The sequence below is a fragment of the Leptonychotes weddellii genome, chromosome 3 (genome assembly GCF_054177405.1).
Source record: "Leptonychotes weddellii isolate Sample4059 chromosome 3, ASM5417740v2, whole genome shotgun sequence".
Classification (NCBI taxonomy): Eukaryota; Metazoa; Chordata; class Mammalia; order Carnivora; family Phocidae; genus Leptonychotes; species Leptonychotes weddellii.
In genome coordinates this window covers 119,553,876-119,578,737 of record NC_138371.1, presented here as the reverse complement: position 1 = coordinate 119,578,737, position 24,862 = coordinate 119,553,876, and the positions used below count along the sequence as shown (strand labels likewise).

The 24,862-nt window shown below is 39.6% G+C and overlaps 2 protein-coding genes across 9 annotated transcripts in view; one reads left to right on the top strand and one right to left on the bottom strand.

Annotated features, from left to right (window-relative positions):
* Nucleotides 1–6: 6 nt before the first annotated feature.
* On the top strand, nucleotides 7–15,746 carry ALG11 (ALG11 alpha-1,2-mannosyltransferase). 2 transcript variants are annotated; one of them, XM_081814884.1, is made up of 4 exons: nucleotides 7–500; nucleotides 6,254–6,484; nucleotides 9,389–10,320; nucleotides 11,217–12,785. In XM_081814884.1, the coding sequence occupies exons 1-4, from the start codon at nucleotides 457–459 to the stop codon at nucleotides 11,381–11,383; spliced, it is 1,374 nt and encodes a 457-aa protein (XP_081671010.1). In that variant the 5' UTR covers nucleotides 7–456; the 3' UTR covers nucleotides 11,384–12,785. The 2 variants fall into 2 exon arrangements, with proteins under 2 accessions (XP_081671010.1, XP_006740541.1); XM_006740478.3 differs by lacking the exon at nucleotides 11,217–12,785 and adding an exon at nucleotides 12,792–15,746 and having other exon boundaries at nucleotides 182–500.
* A 566-nt stretch (nucleotides 15,747–16,312) lies between these two features.
* Nucleotides 16,313–24,862, bottom strand: part of NEK5 (NIMA related kinase 5) — a 60,159-nt gene continuing 51,609 nt past the window's right edge. For 5 of the 7 annotated variants that reach the window (XM_081814878.1, XM_081814875.1, XM_081814874.1 and 2 more), the window contains one exon: nucleotides 16,313–19,479. In XM_081814878.1, coding sequence (XP_081671004.1) covers nucleotides 19,212–19,479 — 268 coding nt within the window. In that variant the 3' untranslated portion in view covers nucleotides 16,313–19,211. The remainder of the gene's footprint in view (nucleotides 19,480–24,862) is intronic. The other 2 variants (XM_081814877.1, XM_081814880.1) reach the window with 2 other exon arrangements.

Genomic DNA, 24,862 nt, shown 5'->3' with positions numbered 1-24,862 from the left:
CCCTCTCCGCTCCGCGCCTGGCTTCAGAGCGCCGCGGATCCCACACGCTGCAGCAGCCGCGGGAGTGAACTCCGCACTTGGAATATCGATCTGAGCCGCGCAAGGGCCTCCCATTGGTCTCAACCGCTGGCGGGCTCCGGGCTAGGGGCTTCCAGTGGGGCGAGGGGGCGGAGGGCGGGTGCGCCGGCTGTCCATCACTGGCCACGCCCTCCCCAGCCCAACTCCCATTACGGCCCCGCCCACTAGAGGGGCGGGATGCTCGTGCGCCACGCCGAAAACTTGGCTTCCCCCTCCGGAAGATTCTATTGGCTGGAAGGCCGTGGGAAGCTACTACCAGCAGCCAGTTGAAATGCACAATGTGCCCCGTGGGGGCGGAGAGAACACCGCCCGCTTCCTCAGGAGCCAATAGAGAAGAGGAACAGCGAAGCGCTTCCTGAGTTCGGGGGTCGAGGAAAGATGGCGACCACCAAAGGGGGTTGGTACCTGTGCGAATTATTGAGGTGAGGAGCAGGTGGTATGGGTTTGGAGGCGTTTTGTTTCACGGTGGTATTTGTCCGCCCGGTGCAACTGAAAGTTGCGGGGAGGAGGAGCTTCTTGATACGGCTCTAGGCAATTTCCTCAAGGACAGTGAGCGCTCTTCCTCTCACTTTGGAGTCTTCTAATTAGACTGGAGCTGACTGGGTTAAAGACTCAGTTTACCGCGTTTTCTTCGCCTGCCCCATTCTGGTGCGGGATCGAGTTTCCCTTCCTGTTTTTTTCTCTCTCTTCTTCGCACTCCAATTCTTCTTTTATAAATTATTCACATTCAGTCCTCGTTTTTCTTTATGATTGAGCCACGAATCATTTTCCAAACTGTCGTGTCTCTCCTTTTGGTAAAGAATAAACTGGCTCTTCCTTCTCCTGTCGTAGTTTCCCCGCTTTCACTCACTGGAACTGTCACTGTTAACATATGTCACTTAAGTATGTTAACCTTAAAAATAAAACAGCTAACTTAACAGCAAAAATGATTTTGTTTTGTTTTGCTTTGTTTTGTTTTCCGGGAATAGCAGAGAATTGCATTTCTGGATGCACAAGCTACGGCAAAACCATAGGCAAGTCCAGCAAAGGACAGGACCATTGTTTTATGGAGAAGGAGGAAGTTGGGGGGTGGGGGTTGAAGGAAAGTCTGGAGAAAAGCTAGAGTGGTGAGGATTTCTCATTGGCCGAGTTGCAGAAGTACTCTTGTAGGAGATGCGATGTACACCGTTCCCTGTTGGGGCCTGTCAGTGATGATTTCTTCCTGTTTAGGATTCTTCTTTTGGGGTCTATAATTGACAATTCCTTCCCCTTTAGGATTTTTCTGTTCGGAGGCTAGAATTGACAGTTCTTCATGACATTTAACGTGAGTGATAGGGTTCCTTTTGCGTTGCCCCTTCTGACCTGACTCCATTTTAGTGAGGGTTCTTTTTATTTTCACCAATATAAAGTTTATGTTGCATCCTCTGCTTCATGATTATCCATTGATCTTTATTTCTGGTTGATGTAAAAATAGTTACATAAAATTTTATCACAAGGTAATACATTGTTTCTTGTAGAAAAGTTAGGAAATAGATGAGCAAAAAAGAAAATTCCCCAGGTATGCTACCATCCAGAGATGATTACTGTTAACATTTTGGTGAAAAAAACCCAGACTTTTTTCCTGTATTTGTTATTGTAATACTACTGTATTTTACGTGCCTTGCCCTGTATTTATTAAAAAAAAAAAGAAGAAAAAGAAAAAGAAGTCCTAGTATATTCCATCTACACAGTTCTTTCAACACCTACCTATTTTTGTTGTTTGAAAATTTGTAATTAACACATAGCATCCTGAATAGCAGTATATACATATTCTCTCCAAAATTCAGGTATTGTTTCTTCATTTTTGTCCCCTCTACATCAAATTCTATAATGATTATTTAAAACATTTTGAACAGGAAATTATGTTTTCATTTTTTTTTTTAAGGAAATTCTGTTTTCAGAGGTTTCGTATTCTTCCCTGCCATTTGAAATATCCCTAATTCAGTGCTTTGCACATTATAATGGCTAAATAAGTGTTTGTTGAATGAATGACTCACTGTTGATTACAGTTATCTTTTGAAAGCTGTGTGTTTCTATGGTAAGCATTATTTAATGGCACATATTTTTAGTTATATTTAAACATTCTAAAATGGGTAATTTTTTTAAGATTTATTTATTTTAGAGATGGGGGAGGGGCAGAGGGAGAGGAGGAGAGAGAATTCTTAAGCAGACTCCCTGCTGAGCTTGGAGCCTGGCAAGGGGCTGGATCCAAGGACCCTGAGATCATAACCTGAGCTTGGTTGGTGCGTGACTGACTGAGCCACCCAGACGCCCCTAAAATGGGTAATTTTAATGTACAAGTACTATAGGATGTTTAATAAACTTATTTATAGAGTCTGTGTCTTTGAAACTAACAGAATAAAGGACTGGCTCAACTTTAGTCATTAATAATGATTTTTTTTTCTGATTTTAAGTTAAATCGTTCAATTTGAAAATATATCACGTGAATCTTACCACTTAAATCATTAGAAGGAAATGCCATAAAAATCTTTGTACTCTATAGGTCAGCCACATTTTAAATTAAATAGGCTTTTGGCTTGTCCTGGGAAAGCTGTATAATACTGCTTTAATGAACTCATATATTCCAAATGTTAAATAAATCACAAATCTTACCACTTCTGTCAAACTCTGTTCATCCTTTTTTTTTTTTAAGATTTTATTTTTATTTATTTGACAGCGAGAGAGGGAACACAAGCAGGGGGAGTGGGAGAGGGAGAAGCAGGCTTCCCGCTGAGCAGAGAGCCCGATGCAGGGGTTCAATCCCAGGACCCTGGGATCATGACCTGAGCTGAAGGCAGAAGCTTAGCGACTGAGCCACTCAGGCGCTCTCTGTTCATCCTTTAAGATAGTGGTTCTCAAAGTATGGGCATAGACCTAGCAGGTCCCCAAGACCCTTTTAGTAGTTCTTCAAGGTCAAAACCATTTTTATAATAATTTAAGATAACATTTGCTTTTTCATTATGTTTGCACCGATAGTGCAAAAGTAATGGTGGATAAAACTGCTAATTAGCACAAATCGAAGCAGTGACATCAAAGTGTTCTAATAGTCTTGTGTTTTTCGACACCATGCACTTGCTAAAGCCAGTTTTATTAAGAATGTCCTTGAAACAGTAAAAATTAATTTTGTTAAATATTAACCCTTGATTTGAATACATATCTTTTTAATATTCTATATAATGTCTCCATACTGAAGTATGATGGTTGTATGATTGCTAAGTTGCAAGCTGAATTAGACACTTTTTTTTATGGGACATGGTTTCTACTTGAAAAAATTACTGACAGATAAACTGTGGTTCTTCTGACTTGGTTATTTGAAAATGAAGTGACCTGTCACTTCAAAGAAAACAAGTGACAAAATTTGTTGCTAATAATAAAGTTTGAACTTTCATGTGAAAATTAGAACTTTGGAAAACTTGTATCTGCCATTCAGAGCTTGATCACTTTCCAGTAATTAAAAGATTTTCCTGATGAGATGGGTAGTGATATTAACAAATGTGATTTGGGGATATTGTACAATGAAATGTGCCCACATTTGGAAAGTCTCCATGAGTCATGAACCAATAATTTCCAAATAATCAAGTCATGATGTTACAAAATCATGTATAGGTAAAAGATTCATTCAAATTGTAAGATAGACCAATATATTTCAATATAACAGAGTATGAAAAGGTCATTGATTCAGTTTCATATTCCATGTTGCACCTGGCCATTAAGAAATTGCCACTTGTCTAATTTGGTATAATATCACAGAAAAATACTGTATCTGAAAGGGCTATTTAAACATACTCCCTCTTCCTACTACATATCTGAGTGAGCCTGGATTGCCTTCATATACTTCAAATAAAACAACATAGCACCAAGATTGAATGCAGAAGCAGATGTGAAAAGCCACTGTCTTCTGTTAAGCCAGACATTAAAGAATCTTGCAAAAATATAAAACAGTGATAGCCTTCTTACTGAATTTATTTATTTATTTATTGGTTTGGAAAATATAGGGTTTTGTTTTTTTGTTGTTGTTTTTTTTAGTAAAACTAAGATATATTAACATGTAATGGATTTGTCATTACTATTGGGATAATTCATAATGTTTTTAATTCCTCAGTTTCATTTCTGATATGCTAAATATTGGTAGATAAATCAGTGTAAATGAGTAGTTCTCAACAAGGGGTGATGTTACCCCTGCAGGACATTTAGCAATGTCTGGGGATAATTCTTATGGCCATCATTGGTAGGGTACTATGGGCATCCAGTGGGTTGAGGCCAGGAACATCCTATAATGCATAGGATAGCCCTCACAACAAAGAATTATGTGGTCCAAAATGTCAGTAGTGCCGAGGTTGGGAAATCCTGATAGAAACAAAAGCTGTATGGGGTCTTCAGTTATTTTTAAGAGTATAAAGTTATCCTGAGACCAAATCATTTTAATAAGTCAAATACCTCTTCAGGTAATAGACTTATTCACAATAGGAAATCCCACAGGAGAAATTTGTTTTCCAAACTAAATATGAATAAGATATTTATTTCTCTGAAGAATTCATGTGTTTTTTACTTATGGAGAACTTTGTAACTATACAAAATATCCTAATATATGCTGGGTCATTAAGCCCTTCAGAACCCAATCTGCTATTCACTACTATGTACAAACTTAGAGCTTCTATATCTTTGTCCCCCACTTGTCACCCCCTCCCCACCAAATACTTTAACTCTGTTTTCCCTGGTCCTGAATTTCAGTATTTAAGTTTTAGTATTTTAGTGTTTTTATGCCTTACAAGCTCTTCCTTCTTACAAAGGGTAGGCAAGATATAAAAACTATGGGGTTGGGGACCACCTATATTGCTCAACCCCTAACCTAAAAACATACTTCGAAAAATTATTTTAACATAATCTAAGAGACATCTGAGGAGGTAATAAGATTTTATATTCAGTCAACAGATACTTAGTGGATGCCTTCTTTGTGCCAGGTATAATGCTAGGCATTGGCATCCAGTGGTGAACAAGCCTGGGTCCTTCCTTGTGTTTGCAGAGCTTTAGTCAGCCCGGCAGTTGGAGAACCTTTTAGCAGTCAGTGTGGGAGCGAGTTCACTAATGTGCGTGAAGTAGATTGTTGGTGCATTTTTGGCAACTCATTTAGAGGCACCTGAAGGAAGGCAGTGATTTTAGGGTCATAGAAACAGATCAGATGCAGAACTTGTAATAGAGATGGAGGTATCGGGGCACCTGGGTGGCTTAGTCAGTTAAGCGGCTGCCTTCAGCTCAGGTCATGATCCCAGGGTCCTGGGATCGAGCCCCGTGTCGGGCTCCCTGCTCAGCAGAAAGCCTGCTTCTCCCTCTCCCTCTGCCTGCCACTCCCCTTGCCTGTGCTCTCTCTATCAAATAAATAAAATAAAATCTTTAAAATAAAAAAAAAGAAAAGAAATGGAGGTATCTAAGTTCCTCTTGCCCCAGAAATTATTCTATTTGAGGTCAAGTGAGAGAATGAAAATGATTTACTATATAATCGAACTTTTACCTAATTAAAAGTTTATTATTGGGGCGCCTGGGTGGCTCAGTCATTAAGCATCTGCCTTCGGCTCAGGTCATGATCCCAGGGTCCTGGGATCGAGCCCCACATCGGGCTCCCTGCTCAGCAGGAAGCCTACTTCTCCCTCTCCCACTCCCCCTGCTTGTGTTCTCTCTCTTGCTTTGTCTCTCTCTGTCAAATAAATAAATAAAATCTTAACAACAAAAAGAAGTTCATTATTGATCATTCAAAGACATATTGCTTGAGTTCTGTGTCATAATTTTGAGGGTCAGATGCCATTCCTAATCATGTCTTGTTTAGGTTAGTAATTAAATTTGTTTTTAATCCTTTAACACATACACACTGTTAGGAGAAAGGTGGCTCATCATTGATTTTCACTACCAATTAAAAAGAAAAGTTATATTGAATTGCTAGCATTCTGTGGAGATTGAAATTAAAGAGGATTTGCCTTTTGACATTGGACATTTTATAGGTGTTAGAATATTAAAAATTGAGTATTTTGTTAGCAGACTTCCAGCTATAAAAATTTTGTCTTCACTATTAATATAGAAAGCGGATATGTAAAAGCAGACTTTAATTTGTAGTTTCTTTTGAACGGGCATTGTGTCGATTTTTACATTTTCCTTTTTGTTTCAGATTTTTTTATTCATTATTCCTCCCTGGGCTGACAGTCTGTGGAACTTTATGTGTATGTCTGTTCATTATCCTCTGGGGAATCAGACTGCTGCTACAGAGAAAGAAAACGTCAGCATCAGCTAGCAAAAATGGGAAAAAGCAAATGGTGGTTGCATTTTTTCATCCATACTGCAATGCTGGTGGAGGAGGAGAAAGAGTTTTGTGGTGTGCCTTAAGAGCCCTGCAGAAAAAGTAGGTATGCATCTTTCTTAGCTAATTTACTCTATTATTACCATTTAAAAAAAAAAATCATTATCCAGATATTCACCATTATCCAGATATGAATACCTTATTTATAGCCAGGAATTAACTGTTCTTCAATAAGGAAATAATTCTGTTATATGCCAAACCCGCCTTACAAGATCCTATTGAATTTTAGTTGCTATGATAAAGAACTAGAAAGGGAAAGTACCTGCCCTTTGATGGCAAAATTTAGTGGGGATAACTGTCACCTTGGAAGAATGCATGGAGAAGAAGTTGAATAGTAAATATACCAAGTCATGGGGAGCGCTTTAAACCTGAATATTTTTAGTCAGTAGTGGTACACAGGAAATAATCTCTGTAAAAGCATCTATTTGATTCTGATGTTGATACCACTATCAGAAGTCTTAAGTTACCATGTTAGAAAGAGTATGCTGTTAACTGGTCATTTAAAGTTTTAGGCTTCCTTCTCCCCACCCGCACCCCCATACTCACCCCAAAAATGTTTACGATCCCCTTGTAGAGAGGAACAAACATGGTAAAGTCCAAGTTCCATTGGTGGTTGTATCATAGGAGGAAAACTATTATTCTTCCAATGTTACGCTACTTCCTGGCACACCCCCTTCATCCAGTTCCAGAGCCTTCACGCGGAATTCCCTTCACTCTACATTTCTATATTCTTGGCTCATTCTGGCTTCCAGCCACCACCCCTGCATTTCCTCTGCCATCTTCCATAACTGCCTAGATTCAGAACATTTTCTTAAATCTCCGCTTACTATCCATCTCCTTGAGGCCTTCCCTACTCCTACTCTAATCCCTCCTGTTCTTTGCTTCTCATAACTCTGTGCATTAACTTGTCTAACTGGATTATCTAGCTCTTGAGGGCATTGGTAAAGTTTTGTGACAGCTCCACCATGCATGGACGTTAGATTTTAGTTTAGAGAGAGAGACAAGATCATAAGCAAAGAAGAAAAATATCAAATGGTGAGAAATGCTATGTGAGAAAACCGAATAGGATAATTTGTGAGTCCACACTTTAGACTGAGTAATTAGGGAAAATCTCCAGGGGGGTAATACTTAGCTTTAGTCTAAATGACAAAAGCAGCTGAAATTTACTGAGCATTTACTGGATGCCAGGCATTGTTTGAAGTGCTTTACACGCGTTAGCTCACTCAGTCCTCACAACAACCGTATGAGGTTGTTACTGTTACCCGCATTTGACAGACAAGGAAACTGAGTTACCAGAGTCTGCATTATAAACCACAAACCATACTGTCTGCCTCAGGAACAGACAGTGAAGATGAGAAAAGAGAATTCAAAGCAGAGGAAACAACTCCTGCAAGTCCCCTGAGACCGGAAGGAGCGTGGCTTGTTCACAGAAAGGAATCCAGTTTGGCTGACCCCGTGGGTACGTGAGAGAGTGGAGGCAGGGCCAGGTTACACAGGGCTTGAGTGAATAGAGTAAGGAGTTTAGATTTTATTCTGAGTGCTATGGAAAACCCTATGAGGATTTCAGACAGAGGGATGACACTCTGCTTATCTGTTGCTGCATAACCTCCCCAAAATGTAATGGCTAAAACAAGAATGTATCATTATTTCTAACCGTCTGGGGACTGACGGGCCCTGTTGGGAATCCTTCATGCCAAGCGGCTGCAGCTAGATGGCAGCTGGGGCCGAGTCATCTGAAGGCCTCTCTTAACATGTCTGCTTCCTGGGCTGGGACAATTGCAACAGCTCCAGCGGCTGAGGGTGGGGGGCACGGGTCAGGCATCTCTGTCATCCCGCAGCCTCTCCACATGACTGCCTTGGGCTTGCACACAATACGGCAGCCTCGGGATAGCCGGACTCCTTACGTGACAGCTGACTTGTCTAGAGTGAAGTAGAAATTGCCATTCTCTCAGAGCCTGGGTCTAGAAACTGGCAAAATGTCACCTCTGACATAGTCTAATGGTAAAAGGAGTCACAGAGCCCACTGTTATTCCAGGGGAGGGGACATAGATCCCAAAGTGTCAAAGAATTTGTGGCCATCTTTAAGCAACCAGAGGTGACAATCCTTTTTACATTTTATAAGGATCACTCTGGCTGCTGGGAGGTGCAGTTAGATGCTCATCCTTTAGGCCTGCACAACACCCAATGGCTATCTTTATCAACACATATCACAGTGTTTTGCAGTTTTATGTTTATATATCTATCTCTGCCACTGGACTCAGCTCCTTGAAGGTAAAGACTAATCTCTGAATCCCCAGAACCTCTAGCTCATACTAGATACAGAATAAATGTTTGATGAATCAAAGAATAACTAAAAACACACACAATCAGAACAAATGCCAAAAGCATAAATAGTCATAAGAGTGTAGTTTTACATATTTCCATTATAATTATATCATATCTAATTTTGATGCAGGCACCAGATCTAGCTTTTAGAATCTTGTTGCATCTCAGATAAAAACACTGAGTAATGTTTTAGCATTTATGATCCTATCTAGAGATACATTTAGTAAATTTTAACTCTTGTTTGTGAATGTTATTAGTATTTTATTACCATTTTATATTGAGAGAGTTGTCAAAATAAAGTTTCTGAATATTTCTTAAAAATGGAAAGTCAATCAGCAATTTTTGTTGATGTCTGCGCTATGTGAAATTCTTAGAAGAGGAAATAGCAGAGAGTGAAAGGTCTTATTTGGAGGACTAACATTTCGCTTACAGGGCAGCAGAAGACTCCGGAAAGAGGAGCATCAGTAGACCAAGTACAATGAATGAAAAACAATGGAAAAAAATTTTTTTTTCGATCTAAAAATAACCCTCTTTATGATTGTGAGAAAATAATTATCTACAACTTTTTGCTTGGTTTTCACCTAAACTAATGAAAACCTTAACTATTACATTCTATTTTAGGTATCCTGAAGCAGTTTATGTCGTTTATACTGGTGATGTTAATGTCAGTGGTCAGCAGATACTAGAAGGTGCTTTCCGAAGATTTAACATCAGACTCACTCACCCAGTAAAGTTTGTTTTCTTAAGGAAACGCTACCTTGTGGAAGATTCACTCTATCCTCACTTCACACTGCTGGGCCAAAGTCTAGGGTCCATTCTTCTTGGCTGGGAAGCTCTAATGCAGTGTGTTCCCGACGTCTACATCGATTCAATGGGATACGCGTTTACACTTCCTCTGTTTAAGTATTTAGGCGGTTGTCGCATCGGAAGCTATGTTCATTATCCCACGATCAGCATGGACATGCTCTCCGTAGTGAAGAATCAAAATGTTGGATTTAACAATGCAGCCTTCATTACCAGGAATCCTTTTCTCAGCAAAGTAAAGCTCATCTATTATTATTTATTTGCTTTTGTTTATGGACTTGTTGGTTCTTGCAGTGATGTAGTGATGGTCAATTCTTCTTGGACACTAAAGCACATTCTCTCCCTGTGGAAAGTTGGGAATTGCACTAACATTGTTTATCCACCTTGTGATGTGCAGACATTTCTGGACATTCCCTTACGTGACAAAAAGACGACCCCAGGCCATTTACTGGTTTCCATTGGTCAGTTCCGGCCTGAAAAGAATCATCCTTTGCAGATCAAAGCCTTTGCTAAATTGCTGAATAAGAAGGTGGCTGAGTCACTGCCTTCACTGAAACTTGTCCTCATTGGAGGTTGTCGAAACCAAGATGATGAGCTGAGGGTAAACCAACTGAGAAGGCTTTCTGAGGATCTAGGAATTCAAGAAGATGTGGAATTTAAAATAAACATCCCATTTGATGAGTTAAAGAATTACTTGTCTGAAGCAACAATTGGTCTGCATACCATGTGGAACGAGCATTTTGGGATTGGTAAGTCTGTCTGTACATTTTAGGTTCTCTCGGTAAAATGTTGATACTGTGGAGGTTTTTATCCAGTCTTAGTGCTCTTCTCCCAGTCCACCAAGTAAGCTTTTTTCATTTGAGACCCTGCAGGACATAACTGTATGTAGTCACTAATAATAGCTGATATTTATTGACAACTGACTGCGTGTGTAGGTCACTGTTGAAATCTTTACATTATCTGATTTAATCCTCTCTGAAACCCTGCTTCATATATATTCTTATTTCCATTTTACAAATAAAGAAACGCAGGCACAGAGAGGTTTTGAACTTGCCCTTGTTTGGCCGCAGTAAGAGGCAGAGCCTGGATCCTCACTCAGACAGCCCCTGCTCTTACCTGCCCCACTTTCCCTGCCCCACCTAACCCCACCTGCAGACTGGGACAGGTTCCCGGCCTAATCTCACTGAAGGACCAAATCGGAATCTCTGGGTGAGGCCCACGTAGATGTGTTTTGGTAAAGCCCCTCAGGTGATTTTGCTGTACACCAAAAGCTGAGCCCACTGGGCTCTTCACAGTAATTCTGTTGGTTCTGCTGATTCCTTACTCATTACTGGAACGGCCCCTCCTCTTTCTGCCAAATCCCATTATAAGTGTCTGACTTTAATCTCCTTAGCCTTTAATTTAGCCTTCCTTGTTTTGTCTAGCACAAATTGCACTCTCTACCCCTGACTTCCTGCTATGCATACATTCTGATGTAAAATCAAGTGCTGGTTTGTGTCTGATCTGGTTCAAGATGTATCTCTCAAGTGGCTGTTTTGTGCCGCACACCGCCAGGTGTTCAGGGAAAACGGAAGAACATACAAGTGAAGTGTCCTCTCCTAAGGCCACAGTTTATCTTACACTCCTGTCTGTCCCTAGTTGGTAGCACACGACGAAGCCCAGACATGCAGCAAGACCTGTGTAGTCCAGCGCTTCCGTACAGGGCCTGACTTCTGTGCCTTCTTGCATGGAGACGCACCGAGCATTCGCTGTGCCAGGCGCAGCCGGCGGGAGCTGGTGTGCAGAGACTTCCAGCTCTGTGTGTGCCTCTGACCAGTTCAGCAGCGCTTTACTGGATAGGGTGCTGAGAGCTGTGCCAGGGCAAGTGCGGGGCGACTTGAAAGCGCCCAAGAGAAACACCTGACACAGATGCGTGTGGTCGGAGAACAGTTGCCCGAGGAAATGACGTGCCATGGAAGCAGGGGCCCGAACAGTAATTGGAAGTTAGCCTTACAGAAGAGAGGAGGATGTCCAGCAGAGGGAGCGGCGTTGTGACCGGTGTGACAAAGGAGCATTAGCCAGCACACTCAAGGAACTAAGGGTTCGGTCTGGCCCGAACCTGCAGGAGGAACAGCACGCCTGTGGAGAGGGGACCTGGGGCCAGATCCCATGGCCGCGTGAAGCCAGGGGGAGAAAGAGAGACTGAGTCTAAGTGTTGGATTTAAAAGCTTTCTGTTTCCTCAAGTTCACTCTGCCGCGTGGGGGGGTGGATTGGTGGGGAGCAGGGAGAGCCGGATGGGGAAGGCAGGAGGATGTGTTGGGCAACCTAGACGAGGTGCTGGGTCTGAAGGTGGTAGGCGAACACGCTCGAGGGAGATTCTGAAGCACGACTGAACAGGACTTGGTAATGAACGGGATTTGTTAAACGAAGGAGAAAGAAGAGTCGGAGAGGACCTCCCGGGGCTTTTGAGTTTAGACAACTGTGTGAATGGTGGATGGCTTTCCCCTAGAGACGGACTCCAAGAGGAGAGGCAGCTGATGAGCCAGTTTCCCTGCATGTAGAGTTAGAACGATTCGGGGGACACAGAAGTGTGTGTCCAGTGGGCAGTTGTCTACACGAGTCTGCAGTGCAAGTGAGGGACCCGACCTGGAAACACAGACTGGAGAGTTGTCTGGGTCGTTGTCCAGGTCATTCCAGAAGCCCCACGGATGAGGGTAGAATTGCCTAGAGAAAGTGTGCCCAGCGAGAGAAGGCCCCTGGTACAAAATGCTGAAAACAAGAGCGGTTCAGAAGTGGGCAAAAGAAGAGTTGCCAACAAAGGAGAAGAGAAGAAGTAGAGGGAGGAGGGAAACCTTCTAATGCTCTCATCTGAACTCCTGAAATTTCGCTTTGATACCTTTTTACACCTTTTACCTTTCAGTAACCATTAATTATCTGCCATCTTGCTAGCATTCTGTAGTCTTCTACTTTGTTTTCTAATCCGCAGTATGTCTGTTTTTTATAGACTGTTCTTGCTTGTCTGTTTCAGTGAAGACTGAAGTAGCATTATTCTGAAGCTTAAAAACGAAAAAAAGCTTAGAATTATTTGGTACCAGGGAAGTTTAATGAGCAAATTTATAGACACAACAGACATTTGCTTGAATTTCTCATGAGTGTCTTATAATTTGTGGAGGTTTCTGCTCATCTTTGTTCTCATGACTGCTCTCAAAATGTCATACGTGGTTTCTGTTTGTTTCTCAGGAGTTGTTGAGTGTATGGCAGCTGGCATGGTTATCCTTGCCCACAATTCAGGGGGCCCGAAGCTGGACATTGTCGTGCCTCACCACGGAGGGAGAACTGGGTTTCTGGCTGAAAGCGAAGACAGCTACGCGGAGACCATGGCTCATATTCTTTCCATGTCCGAGGAAAAGAGACTCCAAATCCGAAGCAGTGCTCGGGCATCTGTAAGCAGATTCTCTGATCAGGAGTTTGAACTGGCGTTCCTGTCCTCTGTGGAGAACTTATTTAAATAATGCCATATCTGTCCCGATTAAAGATATTTTACATAAAACGGCTAAACACCTTCATATGTTAGTATCTTTCTAACCGTTTTCTGTATTGTAATAAAGTCAGCCTAAGCAGTGCTCTCTGCAGTATGTATATAGACAGGATATTTATTTCAATGAAAATGAGAAAAAGGCAAAATTACCTAACTGGTTTAAATGAAAAAATTTTAGATTAGTATTCTGTCCCAAATTCTGAAAAATATGGATCTGACAGAAAAAAAATGAACATTCTTAATGTGGGTATAATCCTGCTTTTCAGATCCTATTTGTCAAATCACTGTACTTTAGAACCCAGGAAAGAGAATTTCCCTTTAGAAAATAGGAAATGTTGAATGGAAAATGGAAGACTGACAATTAGTTGATTAATCTTTTAGAATGGTTCTGACATCTTGGGAACACAGAAAAATTCTGGTACATTTAAATTCTAAATGCCACTGTGGATGACCATCTTGAATATATCTGACGATTTTCTTAAAAGAGAAAAGACACTTGAAGCAGGCGTCATCACGTACTAAGAGCACGTGGTGAAAAGACAGACGGACCATGGCTGCCCCGCAGGTCGGGGCTGCCCCCCGAGGCGGCAGCTGAGGCCCGGGCGCTGCCCGCAATCTTCCCGTAGCTTGGGGTCTGTGAGAGGGGCTTTTTGTTCAGGGCTACCAGTACATCTGTACTGTACAGAGGGATACCCTCATCATCCCGTCACAGTTCCACATCTCGGGGGCCGCAAGTCAGCTTGAGCTGTTCTGAAGGTCTGAGTGAGAACATCGTGCTAAGTTGTTTTTCTCATAGTGACGATGGACTAACCGCCTCCATCCGCCCGGTCTCTGTTGGGAGCATCGTGTGTTGTGAGACAATGAGGTGGCATTTAGAAAAGAGCTCTGGACTAGCGGTTAGAATACCGGGCCTGACCCCTAGCATCATTATTTACAAACCTCCGACCTCCTAAAACTCAAGCTGCTTCTTAATCTTTTTGGAACTCCGATTCTTCATCCATAATCTGGAGATGGTAATACCTCTCCTCGCTACCTCTTAGTGATTCTGATTTGGAAAGTATGTGAGAGTACCTTGAAAATTAGAGAAGTTTTTTTTTTTTTTTAAAGGTACCTTCATAAAGTAATTTAATTAAAAGTAACAATAAATAGTAAATGTCTTTTGTAATCAGTCCTCCTTATTAATGCATTAAGACTCAAGCTAGGGCGCCTGCGTGGCTCAGTTGGTTAAGCGACTGCCTTCAGCTCAGGTCATGATCCTGGAGTTCCGGGATCGAGTCCCGCATCGGGCTCCCTGCTCGGCGGGGAGTCTGCTTCTCCCTCTGACCTTCCTCCTTCTCATGCTCTCTGTCTCTCATTCTCTCTCTCTCAAATAAATAAATAAAATCTTAAAAAAAAAAAAAGACTCAAGCTAGACTCATGGATACTAAGTTGGTAGCTAGAACTACTGTGCTGATTTTAACATGACTTCTGTGCTGAATCACTAGCAGGAAAAGTATGTGGATGTGCAGATAGGGCTCTAGAGACCTACAACCCTTGGCGTTTTCTGCATACATAATTAGCTCCTACTAGTTCAGTGAACCGACCTCCTGCACAGTCTGATACATCTTTGTGTTAGGGGCATGTGACACTCCTCTCATCCAGTCATGGACCCAGCCAGCTTCATCATCTACTCCCAGTTACACTGTTGACTCGTCTGCAGGCCACCGTCTGTCATCAGATCAAAAAGCAGCAAAACAGAGTCCCAGGATGATGTGACACCAACATAGCTTTGGGTGGCGATGATTCAGTTTAGAAAAGGAAGACTGATGGACATTGGAGCTGGAAGGAAGGAACCCTACAAATCCTCGGGTCCAGTTTTCTCATTTTCAACTTTATAGACAAGAACAATTTAAAGACCTTAATATTCCTTCAGTCTCACAAAGCTGGTTTGGTTTTTTTTTGTTGGTTTTTTTTTAAGATTTTATTTATTTGAGATAGAGAAGCAGGAGCAGGGGAGTAGAGGGAGAGGGAGAAGCAGGCTCCTCACTGAGTAGGGAGCCTGATGCGGGGCTCGATCCCGGGACCCTGGAACCACGACCTGAGCCGAAGGCAGACGCTTAACGACTGAGCCACCCAGGTGCCCCACAAAGCTGTTTAAGTATAAACCCTGCAGGTTTATAAGCTGAGCATTCTGACTCCAGCTCAGTTGGTTTTCTTACAGCTAGTCTTGGGGCAAGATTCGTGCCACTGCCCCTGCAGTCTACCCATCTACCCTCAGAAAACCATACATTGAAGTGGATTAAGCAGAAGGAAAGGATGCAGTACAAGAAGAAAGGATTCTGAAATTCCAAAAAGCATTTTTTAATCATGTTTCTTCAAAATTACTTTTATTTGCCACACACATCACTGGAAACATACTTTGTATATCTGTTCACCTTCCCTATTGCTAATGTAGTTATATGTCTTTTTTTTCGGAACGACTGATAACCATGAAAAGTGACAAAACAATGTGTCAGCTACTGTCTGTCTGGAGAACTTCTGAGTGATTATTCATTCCTATAAAACTTGTTTTTGAGTGGTCCAAACGCAGTATATTTTGAACCCCCAGCAGTGGGGATTCACATTCTTATTTGGGTTGTGCATAATAAAATACATGCTACATGTTCTTTGAATAGTAATCTCTTTGTGTCTAATATGACTTTGATTTAATAGATACAAAATGTGTTTGTATCTGTGGTATAAAGTGATTTTCATTATCGTGGATACTTTCCCCCATATGTACATTTGCACCCCCATGCAGTCTCCCAATGCTGAATTATTACCTACTACTAATATTTCTAAATTTCTAAGCTCCACATGCTAGGAAGGAAGGAAGGAAGGGAGGGAGGGAGGAAGGAAGGGAGGAAGGAAGGAGGGAAGGAGGGAGGGAGGGAGGGAAGGAAAAAGAAAAAAGAAAAGGAAGGAAAGAAAAAAGGGAGGGAGGAAGGGAGAAAGGAAAGAAGGAAAAAAAAGGGAGGGAGGAAGGAAGAGAAAGGGAGGAAGGAAAGAAGGAAAAGGGGGGGAGGGAGGAAGGAAAGAAGAGGGAAGGAGAGAGAAAGAAAGAAAAAAAAAATAAGGAAGGGAGGGAGGGAAAGAATTCAAAGGTAAAACAAAATTGTCTTGCCTCTGATACCCAAGAAAAATAGGTTGCCAGGTTTAATAGACATTTTTCTTTTAACGAATATTTCAGACCTACAAAACACTGCAGAGCTTCATACACTTTATTTTAATAATTTTCAGGGGTTTTTTACAAAGTCATAGACAAAATTATAAGTGGTCAGTGTAATTATAAATGTTTCAGAATACTTGTGTTTAATTATGTAAATGTACCTAGACTCCAGGACTATAATATAATAGAGTGTCTGCTAAATCTTTCAATAGATTTGGGTACAACAAAAAAAGTTATCTAGGGGCGCCTGAGTGGCTCAGTCGGTTAAGCCGCTGCCTTCAGCTCGGGTCATGATCCCAGGATCCTGGGATCGAGCCCCGCATCGGGCTCCCTGCTCGGCGGAGAGCCTGCTTCTCCTTCTCCCTCTGTCTGCCGCTCTGCCTACTTGTGCTCTCTCTCTCTCTCTCTGTTAAATAAATAAATAAAAATCTTTAAAAAAAAAAAAAGTTACCTACAACAAGAAGTTATGCAAATTACTAGAATCAATTTATGCCCTTGTAATTTTCCCTACCTCTCCCACTGTTCCTCAGCTGATTTTTCTCCTCTGTCCCCACCCTAATTCTAAGGCTGCCCTTGGCTTTAAAGAAGCATCAGTTCTAATACTTGAGTGCTTCACGCTCACTTGGACTACATATGTTACAAGACTTAGAAGGGAAGTTAAGAGTTGATACACCATTTAAAGAATGATCAGTTTGGTAGCTATGATACATAGTTACCAAGATGCATTATTTTTAATAAAATCTATTCTAAAAACACATGCAAGTCTGATTAATAGTTTCAACTTGACACATGCAGCTAAACCTAAACCCAGAATAAAGTAATCAATTGTGCCTCAAGAACATGATTTATGTAATGGTGTACATAAGATGGGTAAGGTAAATTAGGGGCTGAAGTTGGCTGAAAAACCTTGCAGATATGTGTACTTATCACAATGAATACTTCCTACTTTACAGCAAAGAACTCAATCTTAGAATGAATGTTAGCTAGAGACTTTAGCCAAGCATCTTGTCATTGGAGCAGACTCAATGACCTTAAACATTAATTCTCCGCTCTGCCCCGCCCCCCGTATAACTGAATGGTCTTTGGATCTTTGGGATTTTCAGGAACCATGTTTCATTTTCCATGCATTCAAATACTGCTTAATATTTGTTTAGCACACCAACAGATTTAGTATGTCTGAACCACATAATGTTCTGAAAGTAAATTAAACATGTATACATTGACCACTAAAGGACTCCTAAAATTAATGGTGCTCCAATCTCTCAGGGTCATGTGTTACCAAGGTTGACATTAACACAGTGGTGAGAAATTTTTAAATATTCTCAGCCTCATGATGTGACCATGCTGAGCACTCTCCCGAAAAGAGTAGATTATAACCCAATACACCAAGTTGAAAGAACAGTACCTCCAACATCACCAGGAAAATACAGGCATAAAAGACAAATCATGTGGGATGCATCCCTGATACTTTCCCCACATTTAATAAAATTATATCAAATGTAAACACTAAGCAGACCTCGAAATAATCTGACCAACCCTTCCTCATCTTTGTTTTCTTAGCTCAGCAATGGATTGATGTGCAATTTTAGTTGTATTTTTATTACAGAGCATATATCTTAGGCAGAATTCTACCACTTAGAAATGTAACCACTCCATCAACAACACAATAAATCAACGAATATCTGGTAAACTCCAGGCACAGTTTCAATACTGGGATTGTTTAATGGGGCACCCTGCCAAGCACTATATGTAAAAAGACCAGCATAAAATACAAGGACCAGTAGTGTCCCTGCCTTTAAGAAGTTTATAATCTACACATTTGAAGCTATTAGAAATTAATTCAGTAAAACATAGTAAAATGATTACTTGGTGCCTAATTAACATGACATGCCTTGATCCTCTCTTTGCTCAGTTAACCTACTCCCTTAAGTGTCAATATCTGCTTCAAAAAAGTGTATTAAAAAGAAGACATTTCAAAGTCACGGTTTTCTAAAATGGTAGATTCATTACTCTAAATGAATTAGTTTTCCATCCTTGTCTTAAAAAGTTATCAAACTTAGTTAAAACAACACACATTTATTATCTTACAGTTCTGTAGGTCAGAAGTCTAAAGCTAAAATCAAGATGTCAGCAGGACTGTGTTCCTTCTGCAGGCTTCTGGGGAAGTCCATTGTCTGGCCTTTCCCAGCTTCTAGAGGCTGCCTGCATTCCTTGGCTTGTGGCCCCTTCCTCCGTCTTCAAAGCCAGTAGCCCCAGGCTGAGCCCCTCTCACCCTGACATTTTCTGGGTCCTCTCTTCTGCCTCTCTCTTCCACTCTTAAACAGCCCTGTAATTACATCAGGTCCACCTGGATAATCAAAAAAAACCTTCCCTATTTGAAGGTCAGCTGATTAGCAGCCTTAATTTCACCTGCAACCTTAATTCCCCTTCGCCATGTAACAATATATTCACATTGTTGGGTGTATTGCGGGGGGAGGGTGGCAGGAAGAGAGATACATTACTCTGTCTGCCTATAACATATATTGTCCGAAAGATTTGATAGAAATTTTAAAGTAAAATATTAATTTCTACACTCAAATTGGTCAGTCTCAAGGTCTAAATTGGTATAAAAATTAATAAATCCCTGGGATTGCTAGAAAACTCTTACAAGGGCGCCTGGGTGGCTCAGTTGGTTAAGCGACTGCCTTCGGCTCAGGTCATGATCCTGGAGTCCTGGGATCAAGTCCCGCATCAGGGTCCCTGCTCAGTAGGGAGTCTGCTTCGCCCTCTGACCCTCCCCCCTCTCATGCTCTATCTCAGTCTCTCTCTCAAATAAATAAATAAAATCTTAAAAAAAAAAAAAATAGAAAACTCTTACAAAATGAATGTTTATGACTTGTGCCCAGATACTACGGTTAATAGATACTGACTTACCACTTAAGAAAAAGTACAATAATCACACTTGTATATTTTGATGGGTTGTTGATGTTTCTCGGTTTTCATCAGCAATGCATACTTTGTCATTAGCTCGAATAGAAATAGTCTCTAAACCTTCATTTAATTCTGCATATTTCTGGGTGCCTATCCCCTCTCCTCCGAACTTTTCAGCACCCTTAGTGAAACCAGGAGCCTCTTCTCTTTTTTCTTCCTCTTTGGAAGTAGCAAGTTCTTCCAGGGATTCTACTACTTCGTTTCTCAACTCATCTTCAGATTCTTCAAAATTCCTGGAAATAAGAGGTAAAAATCAACTTTATGATATCAAAACAATGAAAAGTAGTTTCCCTTCTCACTTAAGCAATTTAATAGTTGCATTTTCACCCAGGTAATGAATTATTTATTATATCAGCCTGGCTTTCCAGACTGATTAAAAAAAAAAAACCATTATTGGGATAATCAGTATTCTGTTTACTTGGACCTGTGTTCAACAACCTTTATGATATTTATTAATACCCATCTACTCTTTTTTTTGTTTGTTTTTTAAAGATTTTATTTATTTGAGACAGAATGAGAGAGAGAGAGAGCTCATGAGAGGGGGGAGGATCAGAGGGAGAAGCAGGCTCCCCACCGAGCAGGGAGCCCGATGCAGGACTCGATCCCGGGACTCCAGGATCATGACCTGAGCCGAAGGCAGTCGCTTAACCGACTGAGCCACCCAGGCGCCCCAATACCCATCTACTCTTAAAAGGAGAGGAAGAGAGAAGAGGAAAAAAAGAATAAAACAGCTGCCAAAAAGTGAGCCCTTATCATACACCAGTGACTGCCCTGACGCACTTTACACATAACTATATTTCATCTAATACAACACTCTGAGGTAGACATTCTCACCATCAATTTATAAAGAAGCTGAGGCTCAGAGAGGTTAATAAAACTTGCCCAAGGTCTCACAGATACTGATTAGTAGGACTAGGAATTGAAATTGTATCTAATTGTATCTAAGACCTCAACATGGATATTCTTAGAAGGGAAGAAGGCAGGAGACCAAGAAAACCATCTCAATGATCCCTAATATTTACATGGCAGGTAAAGAGGCTGAGGAAGATCTGGTAAGAGCCAAGAAAGTGTTCATCATGGATGCCAAGAAGGCAGAGAATTTCCAGATAGGGAGCAGCCAAATAAGAGGAAGACAGAAATGACAGCTGGACCTGGCAATTTCAAGGTAATAGATGACCTCTGCAAGAACATTTCAGCATGCTATGTGACAGGAACCATCATACAGGAGATCGAGAAAGCAGTAGGAAGTAAACTAGCAGTAACAAGGAGCTTAAACTCCTTTGAGGGGAGCCTGGATCTGAAAGGACAGTGTTAACTTGAGAAGATGAGGGCAATGATTTTTTGGTGTTTCTCAAGAAGGGACAGATTTCGGCATGTGTATATGCTGAGAGAAAGTAGCTAATAGAGAGACGTTAAAACTATAGGAGAAGGACAGTAATAGGAACACATTCTCTGAGAAAGGCTGGGATTCAGAGTACCTGTGCCAGGATGTGCTTTCAGCAGAAAGGGAGATGGTTTTTTGTCTGAGAAGGAAGATGGGGAAAGAGAAGGCAATGAGGACTCATGTGGATAGAGAGAAGTTATGGAACTAGACAAAACCATTCCACTTACAAACCACATACTATCTCTGTGAAGGAGGCATGGTCACATGACAAGAGTGAGGTGGATGGGGGTGAGTATGCAGGGTAGACGGTTTGGAAGGAAGCAAACCAGGCATAGGATTGCCAGATACCACAGAGGACCTCACTAAAATTGGAGATCATAAATTTGGGGTGGACCAGCAATTAGAGCTCCCAATTTGTTAAGCTATCATTCCTGAGGTATGTGCTTACACAAGATCATCCCTTTGTCTTCATTCCTCTGTAGTTTAAAGTATGATGTGTCTAGGTGTGAATTTATTTTCATCGTTCCTACTTGGTTATTGTTTTACTTCCGAGATGGCACAATTTATGGCTTTCAATGATTATAAAAAGTTCACAGCTATAATTGCTTTGAATATTGCTTTTCTCCGATTCTCGGAACTCCTTGTAGATGTATGTTGGACCTTCATGACTCTTAACTCCTCTTTCACATTTAATATCATTTTTTACTTCAGGTCTACTTGCAGTTATTAATTCCCTCAATAACTGTACCTATTCTGTTTTTAAACTATCATTTGATTTCTATTAGTAGATTTTTTTCACTTTTTTAAGTTCTATTTGGTTAATTACCAGATCTTCCTGCTCCTTTCTGATAGATCTGCTTTTTTCTTATGTTTCCATTCTTTACTTTGATTAAATAATTTTAAATGTACAATTTAAATTATTATATAAATATTAAATATTCATAGGATAATTGTATTATCTGAAGTTCTTTATGGTCTAATTCAGCTATTTGTTGTGCTTGCTATCTCTCATAGTGGATTCTATTTTTAGTTGTGAACTCATGTTCAGCAGTGCCTTAGTGAGAAAATTCAGTGTAGCCTGGATTGAGGTTATATCCCTCCAGGATGTTTCATATTTATTTCTTCTAGAGATCCCAGAGTATTATGATTTCTTACTATCAATTTTAATGTTGATTTATCAATATACATGTTTCCAGACCATCCAAGTGTTGTAAATTCTAAACCCAAGTGAAGGCAAATCTATGGTTATAAATTTCTCAGGAAGAATTCTTCTCCTAGAGATTGGGCCAAAACAGACAAGCCATATTACTCAGATTTTTTTCTAGATCACCCTTGCACTGAAGTGTAACTCTTCAATGGCTCCAGCTAGCAAGAATGGAGGAGAACACACCGAAGAAAGCAAAATCTGATAGATATGCAGGAGGTGCACAGAGACAGAAAGGGAAGGAAGAAAATTTAAAAACAAAACATGAAACTTCTAAAACAAAATGATCCTGTAAACTAAAATTCCAAAACACGTGAATAAATCTGATGATAAGAGAAGGATAGGCAAAAAGAATTTTAAGTTGGACCAGAAACTAAGTCTAGATGGAATTACGTTTATGGAGGATTTTGATAACACTCTTAAAGTAAATATGCTCAAAAAGGTAAATTAAAAAACAGCATCCATCTTAAAATGTCTTCAAATTAGGGGAAATAATTATGCAATACTGAAACAAGAACATATAAAAATATGAACAAATATAAATCTTAGACAGGAGATACATAATCATTTAAATTAAAAACTTAATAGATGATACCCAGATAGGTTTGAAAATAGTATTCAAGAATTCACCTAGAATGGAACAAAGAGATGAATAAAAAATATGAAAGTACAATTAGTTGTTATTGGGGACAGATTGAGAAGCTCCAAAACATATCTATTTGGAGGACCAAAATGGACAGAATAAGAAAAGCAACACTTGGAAAAATAATATGTAAAAATTTTCCACAACTAAAGACAGTCATGGGTTCTCAGAAGAAAGTGAGCCAAGAAGGATAAAAGAGAAGTCCAGACCCAGACATACATACAACAGTGAAACATAAGAAAATAAAGATAAAAAGAACATTATGGATGTGCTGGGCAGAAAGTTAGCATATCTATAGAGGGAAAACAGCATTTTTCTCATCAACAGTAATAAAGATCAGGAGAAAAATCATTGTCAAAATTGTATACCCAACTAAATTACAATTAAAACAATAAAACAATTTTGGATATGCAAACAATAAGAGTGTTTACCAGCCACTGACCTATCTTAAAGAATTATTAGAGGATATACAACAGCAAGAAAACTGAAACCAGAGGAAAAGCATAGACTAGGAAAAAACTATAGCAAGTTCAGAAAATGATAAACCACAATAGCAAATTGAGTTAAGTTTGAGAATATATATATATAATTATATATAATATATATATAAAATAATGTTTTTTATTATTTTTTTAAAGTTAAAATTGGATTACATGATTTGATGTCTCAGACTTATATATTATATATATATTATATTACTTATATACTATATATATACTATATATACTAAGTAATAAGTATATTACTTATATACTATATACACTATATATATTATATATACTATATATAGTATATATATACACTAATATATATGTTTATTGTCTAATTCATTTATAAAAAGTTCACAGCTATAATTGCTTTGAATATTGCTTTGAATATATACACTAATATATATACTATATATTATATATACTTATATACTTATATAGACTTATAGACTTATATATATATAAAATAATACATATTTTTTATTATTTTTTTAAAGTTAAAATTGGATTACATGATTTGATGTCTCAGATTTAGAATGTTCCAAACCTTAAAAAAAGGTATAGGGGCAGGGTGGTCAGTAAAGAACAATGCTGATCATTGTTAAGCTGTATGATGGATACATGAGGGTTTGTTGTGCTGTGCTCTCTACTTTTACTATGTTTGAAGTTTTCCACAATAAAAAATGTTTTTAAAGTAAAATTATGACTCTAGATAACAATATCAGGATGGAAGGGTTTTAGTGGTTAGATGTGTTTGTCATATTTGGGAGGAAAAAAAAGAACACTGAACAACTTCTGAATTTGTTAGAACAATCCATAGGAAGTACATAAAAACAAACTATTAAAAGAATAGAAATATAATCTGTATCTTCAAAACTAGTAGTGAGAAGACTAGAGTAATACAGAAACGTTTGTTAATGTAACAAAAGGTTAGAAAAGAAGAGGGGAAGGAAATGACAAATGAAAGCAAACAGAGAACACAAAATCAAGCTAAAACATAAAGCCCAAATATGTCACTAATTCTAATGACTTTTATTATACTAAACTAATTAGGAGGCAGAGGTTATTATAGGACAAGAAGCATATCAACCAGCTACATGCATTTTATAAGAAACATATTATAATGAAACTACACAGAAATGATGAAAATAGGGCGCCTGGGTGGCTCAGTTGGTTGGGCGACTGCCTTCGGCTCAGGTCATGATCCTGGAGTCCCGGGATCGAGTCCTGCATCGGGCTCCCTGCTCGGCGGAGAGTCTGCTTCTCCCTCTCCCGCTCCCCCCTCTTGTGCTCTCTCTCTCCTTCACTCTCTCTCTCAAATAAATAAATAAAATCTTTAAAAAAAAAAAAAAGAAATGATGAAAATAAAATAAATACATATCAGCAAAATACTAAAAAAAAAAATAACTGAAAAGTTGGAATAGCAATGTCAGTATCCCAACAAAAAAGAATTTAAGGCAAACAGCTTTAATAGGGACAAAAATTACAATACATAATGTAAAAAGGGAGAGATACTCTACCAAACTGATATAACAATCAATAATTAGAACATGGCTTCTACTTATTTCAAGTACATCAAAAGGAAATAGAAATATGAGAAGAAATAATCACAGCCACAAACACAGTTGAAGATCTTAATGTACTTCCATCCAGAAGTGATAAAGGGGAAAAAAAAGCTATAGAGCAGTTTAACAAAAAAATGTTTTAAACTTGATAATTATATAGAACATACATACCCCCAGAATAGTAAGAATATGCATATTTTCAAGTACATGTGTAACAATCATGAAATTGACACTGTACTGAATAGCAAAGGGAGTCCCAATAAACTTTTTTAAATCACTAAAATTCAGATGATAGTCTCTGTCCAAAGTGCAAGTAAATTGGAATTTCCAAT

Excerpts from the sequence above, each read along its gene's own strand:
- ALG11 (XM_006740478.3), top strand. The coding sequence starts at position 457 with ATGGCGACCACCAAAGGGGGTTGGTACCTGTGCGAATTATTGAG. Across the intron at positions 6,485-9,388 it reads TTAAGAGCCCTGCAGAAAAA|GTATCCTGAAGCAGTTTATG; the intron begins GTAGGTATGCAT and ends ATTCTATTTTAG. Across the intron at positions 10,321-12,791 it reads GAACGAGCATTTTGGGATTG|GAGTTGTTGAGTGTATGGCA; the intron begins GTAAGTCTGTCT and ends TTTGTTTCTCAG.